The 14,473-nt window shown below is 54.6% G+C and overlaps 1 protein-coding gene across 1 annotated transcript in view; it reads right to left on the reverse strand.

Moving 5' to 3' along the window:
• Positions 1 to 14,473, reverse strand: part of DCHS1 (dachsous cadherin-related 1) — a 55,827-nt gene that overhangs the window by 13,773 nt on the left and 27,581 nt on the right. The window contains exons 5-15 of the mRNA XM_037376133.1: positions 14,071 to 14,307; positions 12,680 to 13,699; positions 12,286 to 12,473; positions 7,277 to 7,373; positions 6,943 to 7,100; positions 4,076 to 4,910; positions 3,522 to 3,761; positions 2,914 to 3,039; positions 2,413 to 2,622; positions 982 to 1,845; positions 376 to 489 (exon numbers count right to left, since the gene is read on the reverse strand). Of these exons, the coding sequence (XP_037232030.1) occupies positions 376 to 489; positions 982 to 1,845; positions 2,413 to 2,622; positions 2,914 to 3,039; positions 3,522 to 3,761; positions 4,076 to 4,910; positions 6,943 to 7,100; positions 7,277 to 7,373; positions 12,286 to 12,473; positions 12,680 to 13,699; positions 14,071 to 14,307 (4,089 nt within the window). The remainder of the gene's footprint in view (positions 1 to 375; positions 490 to 981; positions 1,846 to 2,412; positions 2,623 to 2,913; positions 3,040 to 3,521; positions 3,762 to 4,075; positions 4,911 to 6,942; positions 7,101 to 7,276; positions 7,374 to 12,285; positions 12,474 to 12,679; positions 13,700 to 14,070; positions 14,308 to 14,473) is intronic.

Here is a 14,473-nt window from a genome sequence, read left to right on the forward strand (position 1 = left end):
CTGGCTCTTGAGGCCCCAACACAGCATGTGTCACTTGGCTGAACTTGCCATTTGAGGCAGGGACTGCAACCAGATTGCATCTTAGTGATGGTCCTGGCCTCTGCTAACTCCTGAACCGGGCCTAGGAGGTTTTTGGGGAAAGGTCCAGTTAGGGGGGACCAAAATTGCGCTGGGAGCTGTGCTAACAACCTCTGGACAATGACAGGTTAGTGTCCATGTCTAAATGCTAAGACTATTTAATTCACTGGTATACAGGTGTAGACTGTGCTCCTGTGCCTTTGAGGGGGCTCTGAGCCTTGTGATAGCTGTGCAGGCACTGGCAGAGCACAGGTGGCCTCCCACGTACTACTTCCCCAGGTGGTCTCGGTGCTGTACCTGAAGTGGGCTGAATAAGGAAAGCATTCTTCTCGTTGCCGCTGATGATGCTGTATGTGATGCGTCCAGAAGATCCCCCGGTGTGCATAGCTTGGATGCTTGCCACAGCAGTGCCTGGAAGAGAGAGAAACACTGTGAAGGGGCAGCAGAGTCTCAGGGCAGGGCCCAGAGAGGGTCAGGGTGGTGCTTGGGCAGCACGTGCTGTACCACAGCAGCCCAGCTCTGCCCAAGGACGCTGCTGCCAGAGGAAGCGAGATCTAATGGTAACTCTGGGCTGGGAACCAGGATTCCTGTGGCCTGTCCAAGGCCCCTCTGTAGTCTCACTGTGACCCCTGGAGACCTTCCAGGAGTAACTGGGCACTTGTCATTGCCTAGTGATCCAAACACCCTGAGGCAAACGCACAGGGATTACCACCCTGAACAGCTTGGGCACCAGTCACAGCCTGCAGTCCCTTGGCTCTATCCAAAGCATAATGGGGCTTCCCAAGACCCTGCAGTGCTCCCTGGTTTGAGTTTTCCACAGCTTTGCCAGCCCAGCACCCACCTCCCATCCTGTTCTGTCCCAGTTCATCCCAGCACTTGCTGGTCACTCTGCTCAGCTGATACCTGGGGCAGCATTTTCTGGCAGGGCCACATCACTGGTGCTCCGGGGAAAGCGCAGCCCCCAGTAGGGCTCTTCCTGCAAATGGATCACCACCACACCAGTAGAGGAGAGTGCTGGTTGCCCCAGGTCTGTGGCCAGGATGAAGAGTGTCCGCTGGCGCTGGCTGAGTGACCCCAGGGGCTGCAGCAGTTGGATATCCCCTGTGTAGGAGTTGATTGCGAAGGCAGAGTTGGGGGTGGCAAGGCGATAGAGGATGGAGGCATTGGCACCTGCATCCCTGTCCTCTGCCCTCATGGTGGCCACAACCTGCTTGAGGGGTGTATGGCGGGACAAGTTGACGGTGAGTGGGCTGTGCAGGAAGGCAGGGGCATGGTCATTGACATCTCGCACTGTGACCGTGACACGCACAGCTGCACTCTTGGGCTCCCATGGTGCTGAGTCCACAGCCTTGGCCAGGAAGCTGTAACTAGGTTGGCGTTCCCGGTCCAGCACCTGGGCACTTCTGATGTGCCCACTCTGCGGCTCGACCTGGAACATGCCAAGTGACTCATTGCCCAGGTAGTAAGAGACCTGCCCATTGGTGCCCTCGTCAGGGTCCTCAGCCACGAGCTGCAGCACCAGGGCACCAACAGGCAAGTCCTCTGGCACCTCCACCACGTAGGTGGGTTGAGCAAAACCAGGTGCATTGTCATTTAGGTCCAACACCCGCACGTTCACTGACATGGTGGCACTGCGTGGGGGGGTGCCATGGTCCTGCACCACCACAGTGAGGCTGTAGGAAGCAACTTGCTCCCGGTCAAGAGCACGTGCAGTGGAGAGGACACCAGAGACTGGATCTAGACTGAAGTCCTGCCTGGGGTCTCCATCTGGAAAAGAAGAGGGAATAACAAGACTGCATGACTATAACTGGTACAAGGAAGGACAGCATGAAGTCCGTCCCATTGTGACCTGGCAGGGAGGGCAGAGTGAGCTGTTCTCTGTAAGGGCCCAGTGAGATTGAATCTCGTTGGTCCAGGGGTGTGTATATGTAAGAATTGACTCCAACAGCTTACAGGCCGGTGCAGCTGCCAGAGGGAGCCCCCAGATAATGCATGGCATGATAACAGCAAAGACGTCTCACTTCGCAACCTGTAAATTCAACAGGTCAGACTAGCCAAGAGAGGTATGGAACTAGTCCAAGCCTAGGGAACCAGGCAAGAGCCTGGGGAATGAGGAACTGCAGGGTGTCTAGATCTTGGGGTGCACTTTACTGAGGGCAGAAAAACTAGAAGGCTGAGAGGTGGCAGCAGCTACATGTGGTTTGGAGCAGGAGAGAACTGAAGCGGAACATGAACTGCCATGGTTGATGCTTCGCAGAGTCATGGGCAACCCAGGGTAAACAGCCCTTACCTACTGCTAAAGAAAGAAGCTACAGAGCTCCCTGTGCTCCTCACCTGCCACATGGTATTCCAAGCGCCCATTCTCGCCTCCATCAGGATCGGTGGCCCGCAGGGTGTAAAGTGCCACAGAGCTTTGGTTCTCAGGGACCTCCACAGAGCAGGACTCGCTCTCTAGGTGTGGTGCATGGTCATTCTCATCCCCCACTGTTATCCGCACGGTTGCCTTGGAGAGGTTGGGGGGCAGGCCACCATCCCGTGCATAGACTGCAGGAACACAGCAAGACCACTGCAGCTTGCCCTCCTGACTGCGAGCTGCTATCAAGGCTGTCATATGCAAATGCCCAATCACGGGGGCAGCCAGGCATGGGATCACTGGCACTCCTGCATGCTCAATCTACCCAACAACCCTATTGCCCCACAAACCCCCATCACATCGCATGGCCTCCCCTCCCTGCAATACTGCCCTACCCCAGCAGCAGGGAGCACCCATCTGCCTCCCCTGTGCTCCCTACCCCTACGCTGCTGCACCCCTCTCGCGCATCAGCACAGCCCTACCCATCAGCACGTGTTGCTCCTGCTCCTCGCGATCCAGGACACGTGTGGTGACAATAAGCCCCGTCTGTGGGTGGATGGAGAATGGCCCCCCAGAGAGACCCCCATAGGACACCTGCCCGTTGGCACCTGCAGGGAGGAACGTGGTTTGAGGGCAGCCCAGCAGTGACCCCAGAAGCCTCTTATTTGGCTCACAGCCCTGCACCTCCCTCCTCCCAGGCTTCCCACCCAGGGGCCACGAAGGCTGTGGGAGAGGATGAGCTCACTCCCTGGCAAGTAAAGCTGGGGCAGAGGTGTGTGGTGGAAGAGGTCCTCGCCCAGCCCAGCTTATAGAAGGGAAGATGGGCCAGTGAACCTCCAAGGAAGCAGAGGAGCTTGGAAGAGAGGCTTAGGGAGCAGAGGGAATCACAGTCCCTGTTCTCATTCTCAGCTCCTCCCAGGATTCAGCCTTCATCTCTTATCTCCAGGCCAGGTGATGATCCTTCCTTCCATGGTCATCCAGGCTCTCCAAACCAGGTGGAAGGAAGCAGAATGCACCCAGTTCTGGGTGCTGCATCTCCAGAAGGACCCCTGAACAAACTGGGCAGCTCACCCTTGCCCTGCATCCTCACCCAGGTCCCGGTCCGTGGCCAGCACCTGCAGCACAGGGCTGCCAGCTGGCAAGTTCTCCATGATGTGTGCTTCATACTCAGGTTTCTCAAAAGTGGGAGCCTCATCGTTGACATCCAGCACCAGCACGGACAGTAGCTGTGTGGCGGAGCGGCGTGGGAAACCATGATCCGTTGCTACCACGGTCAGGTTGTGCTGTACCACCTCCTCCCGGTTCAGGGCCCGCACAATGGAGAGCGCGCCTGCAGACACAGGGAGACTGGCAAGCTGGGACCACATGGCACCAGGGCAAACTGTTCCCAGGACAGAGCTATTGCAAGGCTGCAGGCACTGCAGTGAGCCAGGGACAGCCAGGTCTCGAGAGAGACAGCAGTATCATGCCAGCCAGGTGCTATGCTTGGGGCTCTACGCACCCCGCAAGTCTCCTCCTCTGGGTTCCCCAGCCCATGCCCTCCTCCTGCGCACCATGCTACATCCCCTTGTGCCCCTGCACCCTCCTCAGTCCCCGTGTTCCCCGCATCCCTGCTGTGCACCCTGCACCGCCCTGGGCCCTCACCAGTGCTAGGGTTAAGGTGGAAGCGGCCGTCACTGTTGCCTGCTCGCAACGAGTAGCTCACGCGTCCGTTCTCTCCCAAATCGTTGTCCTGGGCCACCACATGCAGCGCCACAAACCCCGTTGGCTGGTCCTCCATGACGCTGACAGCAGCAGGTGAGAGGAACACGGGCGCATTGTCATTCTCATCAGTCACAAACACACGGGCCGTGACAGCCGTCGAGCGGCGCTGGCTGATGTTGCGAGCCTGGTCCGTGGCCTCCACCACCAAGAGGAAGGAGGCAGCAGCCTCCCGGTCAAGGCTCTGGCGGAGGGTCAGCAGCCCTGAGCGGCTGTCAAGCTGAAAGGGAGCCCCGGAGGGCTCCTGGTGCAGCAGGGCATAGCGCACCTGGCTGTTGGGGCCCACCCCGTCCCCGTCCAGTGCCTGGAAGGTGAAGATGGATGAGCCAGCCTGGGCATTCTCGGGCACCACGATGGTGATGGGGTCTTCAGGAAAGGTGGGTGCCTGGTCATTGCAGTCTTGCACGTGGATCTGTACCAGCACTAGTCGGCTGGAGGGATAGCCATGCTGTGTGTCCTCAGCACTCACCTGAAGCACATGCCGTGCCCCAGCTTCATAGTCCAGCTCCCGGGCAGCGTAAATCTCCCCTGTGACACTGTCAACCACAAAGGTGCCATCCCCACCACCTCCTACCACTGTGTAGGTCAGCTGTCCTCGCGCAGGAGCATCTGGAGGTGCCACCGAGCCAATCACAGACCCTGGCCTGACCCCCTCAAGAGGGTGCAGGGTCAACACAGTGGCATCAGGCCGTGGAAGCACCCGGGAGGATGGCAGGACCTGTAAGGAGAGGCAGCAGTGAGGGACACATGCCAGGGTGCTGTGTGCCAGGAGGTCCTACTGGGGAGCCAGTGCAGAGTGGGACATGGGGCCTGCAGGGAGCAGCTGTCGGGAAGCAAAGTCTCATCTATTGTGGCCTAACAGATGAACAGCAACCTGAGAACCTGAAAAACACACTGAGAACAAGCACGGGTTTTGGCAGGGTGAAAGACGAGCTTCACCAGGAGAGTTAGGGTAGGTAAAGACAGACAGAGCTGCTGACTGGGCAGAGGAGGCTCAGGGGGGATCTTGCCAAATACAAAAACCTGAAGGGAGGGTGCAAAGAGGACAGAGCCAGGCTTTTCCCAATGGTGCCCAGTGCCAGGACCAGAGGCAATGGGCACAGGCTGAAACACAGGAGTGTCCCTCTGAACACTGGGAAACACTTTTCACTGGAAGGGTGACTGAGCACTGGCACAGGTAGCCCAGGGAGGTGGTGGAGTCTCCATTCTCAGAGACAGTCAAAAGTCACCTGGACATGGTCCTGGGCAACTGACTGGATGTCTCTCCTTGAGCAGGGTGGTTGGAAAAGATGACCTCCAGAAGTGCCTCCCCACCTCAACCATTCTGTGAGTCTGTGATTGTGTTAGATACTGCAAAGGCAACAGACACCAGCAGAAAAAATTGTGCAAAACATAAGCAAGAGTGGGAAAGATGAGAGGTAACACTCATCCAGATGAGAGATATAGAGAAGAAAGATTATCCAATATTACCCAAAGATACTGGATTTAATTTGGGGATGAAGTGCACCTGCAGATGGGACAGAGGATGCATGAAAAGCCACAGTGTTATCTGAAGGGAAAATATGTTGAAAAGCTCAGTGCACTCATGTCAAGGAGCTGGGGAAAGAGAGAATACAGCAAAACTGTCAGCCCAAAGGGGTATCAAAACTCGCAACTGTCAAGCAAATTGCTACATTATAGGGATGCCAACATGCACTTCAGGGACAACCTGCTTGCCAGCCTGGCCTGAACACTTTGAAGGCTGTAGAACAACTTTAGTGACAAGAACAGTTACAGACACGGCATAAAAAGGAAGTGGAATAAAATGCATTGTGAAATGGCTAAAGGCAGATGTGTCAGGCTAACACCTCTGCTCTCCTCAAGGACAAAGGAAATGCAGTGATTCTAACTTGCCTGGGTTTTAGCTGGGCTCTGATGCACATGGGAGATCACTCATTACACTGAGAAAAGGCACAGTATGAGTGTGGCTGTGTGACAGAAAGGACTAGAAGACTGACTGGCTCAAGGAAAGCCATTAGCTGGCCTTTGCAGAGATGGCTCTTGGTGCTGGTATTTGCTTTTGACAGATGCAAGGGCACAAGAAAGCTGAGCACATTATTAACTTGTTGACGATGTTAGAGGGCACGGCCAGCACAGAAAGCAGCAGAATGTCAAACAAGGAGAGTCAGATGGCTTTGGGAACTGCAAGAGCAGGGACAGAAAGCTGTGGAATGGTGTGCTGTGAAGGTGCCTTAACTAGGGGGAAACCGAAGTCTCTGCTGTAAAAGGAAGCTCATTACTAACAACAGAGAAAGGACTTGGCTGTCTGGGCCAACACACCAGACAGCAAGCGCCAAAGTTATATGGACATGAAGAACACCCCGCATGTCAGGAATGCTGTTTTCAATAGCTGCTGGGAAGGATTAATTTGTCTGTGCAGGGGACCTCTGAGGTCTTCTCTGCAACAGCATATCCAGGACAGGCTTTGCTGTCCAGGAAAAAGACAGAACTGCTTACTATTAATGCTGTTGACCACTTTACAAATGAGAACACACACAATGGCAGACAGACCCACCCCTTCCCGTCCCAGGTTCTCCACACAGATTTTAGGGCTGGATCAATAGCTGAGCAAGGGCAGAGGGTGCACTGGGATGAAGGCAGTGGAGGGTGGGAAGGCAGGGAGGAGGGCTGCCAAGTAGCTAGATGGTGTTCTCCAGGACGCGAGCAAGGGATAGATGGTGCAGGAGAAGAGGAGCAGGGGTGCTGGATACCTGAATGCGAATGATGGCTGACGTACTGCGAGGTACCGTGCCCCTGTCACTGGCTGTCACAGTGAAGATGTACTCGGCACGATCAGATCGGCGTAGAACTGTGGCAGTCCGCAACTCTCCAGTAGCCATGTGCAGTGTGAAACGCTCTGCCCAGGCTCCTGCAGAAAGAAGGTGAAATGCTGCAGGAAAAAGCAGAGAGGAGGGAGGGCAGGGAGCAGGTTGGGATGGAGGAGGGAGCACGGTATGGCAGAGCTTGGGCAGTGGGCACCCATTTGCCCACAGGGGTGATGGCTGCAAGGCTGAGAGCACCATCAGTCAGTTCTGCAGCTCATACCTATCAGTGAGTAGATGATGGTCCCATTCTCACCCTCGTCGGGGTCCTTGGCCTGCAGGGAGGCGACTAGAAGTCCCGATGGCTTCTCTTCCAGCACCTGTAGCACAGCCCAGGGAGCAGCTGAGTGGCACAGGGCACCCTTCAGACTACCCCCACAAAACCCCGAGCATGGCACAGGATCTGCACCTCCCTACAGCAGCTGCACACCTCACCCAAGGCACAGATCCTGCTGCAACACCCACAGGCTGTGCCCGTAGCGAAGCTGGCAAAGGGAGTTTCTGCCATGCCAGCCCTCCTCCCATACCGCCCTGTTTAGCAACCAGCTTAGCGGCGCTGGGGCATGCTGCAGCAGTGAGCTGCAGTGTGATGGCGGGACACCATTTCACTCCTGTTATGCCTAAAGCCTCTACAGCTAGGTAAACCAGGGCTCCACCACCGTCCTGGTTCTTTCTGCCCCCCAACAGACCCCTTCAGCAACATGCAAAGGTGTGAGCACTGACGGGCTCAGAGGCCAGTCACTCTGGGAATGGAAGATGACTTTCTCAGTCCCCACCAGCCAGCCCAGGGAGGTCTGCAATCTCTGGAAATGCAGCTGGCAGCTCTTCCTGCGCTTGGACACCTGGACTCTTAGGGCTTTTCCCTTCTCTCTCTTGTTCCTAGCTAGCACTGCTGACTACCTGTCGGTAGGCACTTAAGAACACCATTTTGTGCCAGTGCATCACAGTACCATCAAGGCATTAATTATGCACATGCTCCACTAATCCCATATTCTCAGGTGAGTTACCAGCCTCCTGACAGAGACCACATGTAACAGCATTGCATGCAAACACCTTTCCCAGATAGTTATGGAAATGGACCCATCCCCATTACTGTCCCTCACCACCTGTCAGTTTTTGGGATTACCCTCAGCAAACAACCCATGCCTGCTGGCTGACCTGTCTCTCCTCCAGCACAGACTCCTTGCAGCCACCCACACCTGACGGGTAGGGCAGGTTCTCCACTTGGCACAAATTCTGTGGTCCCTTCCACACCAGAAGACATCAAATTCACATCCTAAAGCTACAGACCTCAAATGCACATCCTATCAGCACATCCCACAGCACAAATCATCCTCACAGATCTAGCTGTGCTAGGTGACCTCTGTGTGGTACCACTTTAATGTATTCGTGAAAAAGACAAGTGGAATCAGAGCAAGAATGCAAGGAAAGAATCCCAGGAAAGAAGCTGCAAGCTCCTGAGAGGAGGCAAGTGTTAATGCTGTTGCACAAGCTGCTGGCATCACACTGGTAGCGCTCAGGGAGGGGAGACCAGAGGAGCTGGCCTTGTTTAGCCAGGCCAAGCAGTGATGTGACTGCACTCTGTAAACACTGGGGAGAGGGGAGGGAAATTCCAAGGAGAGAGAAGAGCTCTTTAAGCAAAAACACAATATTGGCACAAGAACAAATGAGTATAAAGTGGTCAGAAATTAGTTTAGGCTGGAAATTAAGAGACGGTTTTTAACTACCAGATCAAGGAATCTGGAACAGCGTTTCACAGCAGCGATGGAGGCAGAGGACCTTCTAAATATAGCTCAGCTGTTTATGAAAAGGAGTGTCTGCGTGGACACCTCTGATTGGGGCCATGCTTAGGAGGCCCCTTCCAGCCCCTCCTCTGTAACAGGCTGGGGCAGAGCCTGCCCCCCATCCTGTCCCTAATCGCCCCCCATCAGGATACAAGGGGCTCCTGCTTCATGTGCATGGCCGCGCTTCTCTTCCACAAGGACTCAAACTCCATCTGGGGAAAGTAGTGACTCAGCAGAGGAGTTGGATCTACACAGGCTCCATGTACAAATGCCATCTCAGATGTACAACCAGACGAATAAACAGCAATCAAAATAGTCTTGCCTCTGCAAAAACCTCAGCCTTAGTAAAACTGCTACCAGGCAGACTTGTCCAGGTCAGGTGTCCACCCTCCAAGAAGGCTGCTGCAAATACCAGTTTGGTCCGAAGATCAGAGAGCCACCTCAACCACTGGCCTAGCTCTGACAGTGGCTGGCAGTGGATGTATAGAGAAGATGCAAGAAATAGGGTATGTATGGAATAATCCTTCTGTGAAACCTTCCCAGCTTCCAGCAGTCTGTGGCTAAAGTCACTTCCTGAGCCACAGATCGTATTTTTGTTCAACAGCCTTTGATGGATTTTTTTCTTTCCATAAATTCATCTAGTTTTGAACCCATGTAACTTTTGGCAATGATTTCACAATTTAATTATGTTCTGCATAAAAAAGTACTGCCTTTGTTTATTTGAAACCTGCTGCCTGGTCATTTCTTATGAAGCTGCCTGCATAGGTCTTGTGTTGTGAAAAAAGCAACTTCTAATGTCCCCATGACTTTCTCTGTGCCATTTACTGCACACCTCTGTTATATTCCTACAGTTTCTTCCATGCCAAAGAATGTTAAATTACTTTCTTTCTGCATGGAAACCATTATCTGCTGAAGATCACATTAACATCCTTTTCTGAACCTTTTCTAGCACTACTGCTTATTTAGTAGAATGGAGGCTGGGCAGAGCGTGTGTGCGGAATTTGAGAGGTAGGGTAATGATGTTTTCTTTAATTCTCTGTTCCTTTTCTAATAAAACTCAGCATTTGACTTGCCTTTTTGAATGCGGCTGAGCCCTGAGCTGACATTTTCACAAAGCATTCATGGTGACGCCCCAATCTACTCCTTAAACTTCCATAACCAGTTCAGAGCCCACCACTGTGTAAGTGAAATTCATATTGCTGTTTGCCATCTGTATCACTTTCCAGTTAGCAACCGTGACTTTCATTCCCCGTCTTCTTTTCTAATTGGACAGTCAAACAAGATCTTTCTACAGTTCTTCTCAGGGAGCCCTCACCTTTATTACTATGAACACTATGAACAGATCAGTAACATCAACAACCAACCACCTCTTCCGGAGGACATATGTAAGCACTAAATAGCAAGGGCGCCAGCACCAGTCCTAGGCACCCACCAGTGATATCCCTGCTCTGTGAATACAGACCGCTTCTCCCCCCTCTTTGCTCCCTCTCCCATTTCCCAGGGATCATTCCCTGGGAGGATCTATTACAACTGCAGTTCCTGGTAGTACTACTGCAACCACCTGGTCTTGCCAGTGTGCTACCAATGTGCTTGACAAGCGCATCTTGCAACCCGGCACTGGGAGATACCCCTCTAGCTGATGCTTAAAGCAAGGTGCCCATACAGAAACCTCCCTCTGCTTTGCCTAATGAACATTGATATGGACACTCCAGTGAGCAAATCTGCAATAAATCACTTGAGCTTTTATCATTCAGGTCTTACTTTCCCCTCCAAGCTTTTCTTCTACACCTAAATCATGACTAACAGCAGCCTCTTCCTCTGCTTCACCCTTCCCTACCTGTGTTTCTAGCAGGAGAGCTTCAAACCACAGTGCTCCAATACTTGTTTCGTTCAGAACTGTCATAGCATTTACCTGCCTTCAGGACTCTAAATCTGTCCCGACCTCACTCTTTCCCGCAGGATGTGTATGCTTTTGTGGTACCTTTGTATGAGAAGACACCTCCCAAGCTCTAGCAGGACACTCCCAGCATTTCATGCCCCCAAACACTGGAATCAACTGCAGAACCTGCTGTGCAAGTGTGCGGTGGGTATCCCTGCCCCAGAGAGAGGACACTCAGCAGGCTGCAGACACACAGTGTGAGCTATGCCATTTTGCAGAGCCTGTTCAGTCACAGCCTCGGCAATGCCACGGCTGGCCCCTGGCCTGCAGGAGAGACCCAAAGGCCAGAGCCCTGCTCAGACAGAGGACAAGACTAACTTTGCCCTCCTCTGCCTCCACCAGGCCCTGAGAGACGCCTTCATCCAGGCCAAGCCTTGACAGTACTGCAAGCCGAGACTGCCAGCTGGACATGCAAGAAGGCAGCTGGGCAAGGGATGGCTGCAACCTGTAACAGGAAGGGAAAAAGCAATGAACAGGGAAGGTGTGACTGGAGGTGCAGTGTCCCCAGGGTCCTGTGCTGATGGTCATCCAGGCACGGCAGTGACCTGCCAATACAGTCCTGCCTGCTCTGACCTGCCTCTGGTGTGCGGCTCAGGCAGGACCTGTGACAGACAAAGGCTGCCATCACTGTGATGGTTTTAAACCCAGCACAGCACAAGTGGCTTTGAGAGCACTGCCTGAAGCGCAGCAACGTGCAGAGCAAGCACATCCTTTTGGCTGCAGGTTCTCCTCACTCTGTGCAGAGGAGATGAGGACAGGGCTTCTACTGCTGCCCATCCTGCTCCACTGTGGCCAGCACCACTCGCCCAGCTCCCGCGAGCCCTCACCACAGGGGCTACAGCCGAGCAGATGCAGCCAGCTGGGGCTGGGGGTGGAAGGTTGGTCCTCACCCACTTCTGTTGAGCAGCACAGACATAAATCGGGTTGCAGCACACTCAGTGCCCGCGTGACTGCTGCCACCACACAGCACTGAGGGGGAAGGCTGGCCTGGGACCCATAGCAGATTCTCAGAAAACCCTTGTGAGTGCAAAATCCAGCTGGGCAGTGCTTTCTTGACCTCCTAGAAAGCCAAGTGGCTATACCAAGATTCCTGAGACCTAGATGTTAATGGCAGCCCATGCTTCTCTGCTTGCCAATGTCTTTCACCCCTGGCTCTGCTGGACCAGGTTTTGGGCTCCCTTTCGCTTTCCCTGCTTGCAGACGTGTGAGCCAAGAGCTTCTGCCTGCTGGTCAGTTCTATTGATCTCAGAGCCCTGTGCAGTCCTCACCTGCTCTGTGCACAGGGTTGTCTGCATTTCCCAAGGACATGACCAGTCGTACCACATCTCAATCAGATTTACCAGACTGCCCTGGCTGCTGCATAGATGCAACTTGTGCCTGCTTATCTCCCACCCTGAAACTCGGCTGGGTGCCCCTGCCCACTCCCTTTGCCCCTGCAGAACTGCCTGTCCCCAAACCCAGAGGCTATCACACCCCGGCCTCACCAGGGCTTCAGCCTGCTGCCCCTACCTGCACGGGTAGCTCCTGACCACTGGCCACGTGAAGAAAAGCAGGAGCATTGTCATTCTCATCCAGCACAGTGACATAGATGGTTCCTGTGGCACTGCGGGGTGGCGCTCCCCCATCCTGCACGATCACCAAGAGCTGGTAGCTGGACTGCTGCTCCCGGTCCAGGCTATGCTTGGTGCTGAGCTCCCCTGCGAGGGAGAAGTGGGGACACAGCTCAGCCCAAAAAATGCTTTAGAGAAGAGCCAGTGCTCAGGTATGTTGCTGGGGAGCCCAGCACCACAGAGGGAGGAAAAGGAGTATTCTTTTGTGGCGCTGGCCTGGCCCGCATCACTTTTGACCTGCCCTGGACTTTCTCCCCAGCCAGCCCCAGCCTAGGAAGCCAAAAGTCTCTCACCTGTCTGTGTGTGGATAAGGAAGTTGGGATCGTGCTGGAGCAGGCGGTAGGTGAGCCGGCTGTTCTGCCCAGCATCCCGGTCACTTGCCATCACCCTTCCCACACTGCTACCAGGAGCCTGATTCTCAGGAACAGTGAAGAAGTAACGCTCCTCACTCAGCCGGGGGCTGTTGTCATTCTCATCAGTGATGCTGATCCGTACAGTGCTGGTGCCTGTTTTCCGGGCTTCCCCCCCTGCACCACTGCCTCCTGCTGAGGCCAGCACCGTGAGCACATACAGGTCCCGTGTCTCCCGGTCCAGTGCGCTTTTGACATACAGCCAACCACTCTCAGGCATGATGCCAAAGCTGGCAGCATCCCCATCTGCACGCAAGTGGTAGGTAAGGGTCACGGATTCTGCATCGCGTGCCAGGGCCCGCACCTGCAGGAAGCGGGTGGAGACGGGCACACCTTCCTGCACCTCCACGCGGTAGGTGAGTGTGTCGAAGATGGGCCCATTGTCATGCTCGGCTTGCACGTGCACCAGCAGTGTGAACGTGGAGCTGAGCTGGGGAACACCGCCATCGCGGGCCATGATGGCCAGCCTGTAGGCTGCACTGGCTTCATACTGCAGGGCCCCGATCAGTCGCACCGCCCCTGAAGAGCGCTCCACGCTGAAGGTGCCATCACCTCCTGACACCAGCTCAAAATACACCTGACCGTTGGCACCACTGTCACGGTCCTCGGCCTGCAAAGTGTACACTGTAGTCCCAGGTTCTGTGGCTTCTGGCAGCAGAATGGAGTCAGAGGGGGCTGGGAACACCGGCACATTGTCATTCACATCTGACACAGAGATCTTCACGCGTGTGTTGCTATAGGCGGGAGGTGAACCACTTCGGGCTTGGACATCCAGAACGAGGACTGCCTGGGACTCATGATCAAGAGGCAGGCTGGTGCGGAGCTGCCCGGAGGCAGAGTCAATAGAAAAGTAGCCATGAGGATCCCCCGAGGAGATGGAATAAAAGATGTCATCAGCATGACCTGTGGACAAGGAAACAAAGACAGGAAGAACTATTTGTGTACCCAGCTCACCTCCTCAGCCCCCTGCAGACAGCAGCAGCATTGGGCAGCGCTGCCTGCGGCAGACTCTGCTTGGGAGGCGTACAGTGGCATTGTGTACATGTACATGTATGCACAGATACATGTGTGGAAGTGTGTGTACACACACGTGTAAGCACACATGTGAGAGCATGCACTGAGCTGACTGACAATCGCATGGCTGCACATTCGGGTATGTGTGCCCCTGTGTGTGCGCAGAGCTCCCAGAACAGGGTTGCTCTGTGAGGAGCACCTGCTTCAAGATGACGTGGGGACAGGAAAAGTGACTGTGTATGAAAGGGACAAGCTCATACCTGGAGGGTTCTGGGCCCGGACAGCTCCCACACTGGCACCCTGCAGCATGTCCTCAGGCACTGTGAAGAAGTACTGAGCTTGCTCAAAGACAGGGGGTGAGACTGTGCCCTCCACGATGCTGATGTTCACCTGGGCATTGGGCTGTGCCTGTAGGCCCCCACCATCTTGTGCAGAGATCACCAGCTGCACCAGGGTGTTGGCTTTACCACTCAGCGACCATGAGAGGGAGATGACACCTAGGGAAGAAAGCAGCTCAGAGGGCACTATGCCCGCACCCCTGCCTGTGTCTGGCACCAAGGGAACAGGCCGAACCATAAGCTTGAAAAGGAAGACCTAAGGGGACAGTCAACAATGCGTGTGTGTTGCAGGGGGGAGGTCACCATGGAAGAACCGGAGTAAAGA

This window comes from Falco rusticolus, chromosome 2 (assembly GCF_015220075.1).
Source record: "Falco rusticolus isolate bFalRus1 chromosome 2, bFalRus1.pri, whole genome shotgun sequence".
In the NCBI taxonomy this organism is placed as follows: domain Eukaryota; kingdom Metazoa; phylum Chordata; class Aves; order Falconiformes; family Falconidae; genus Falco; species Falco rusticolus.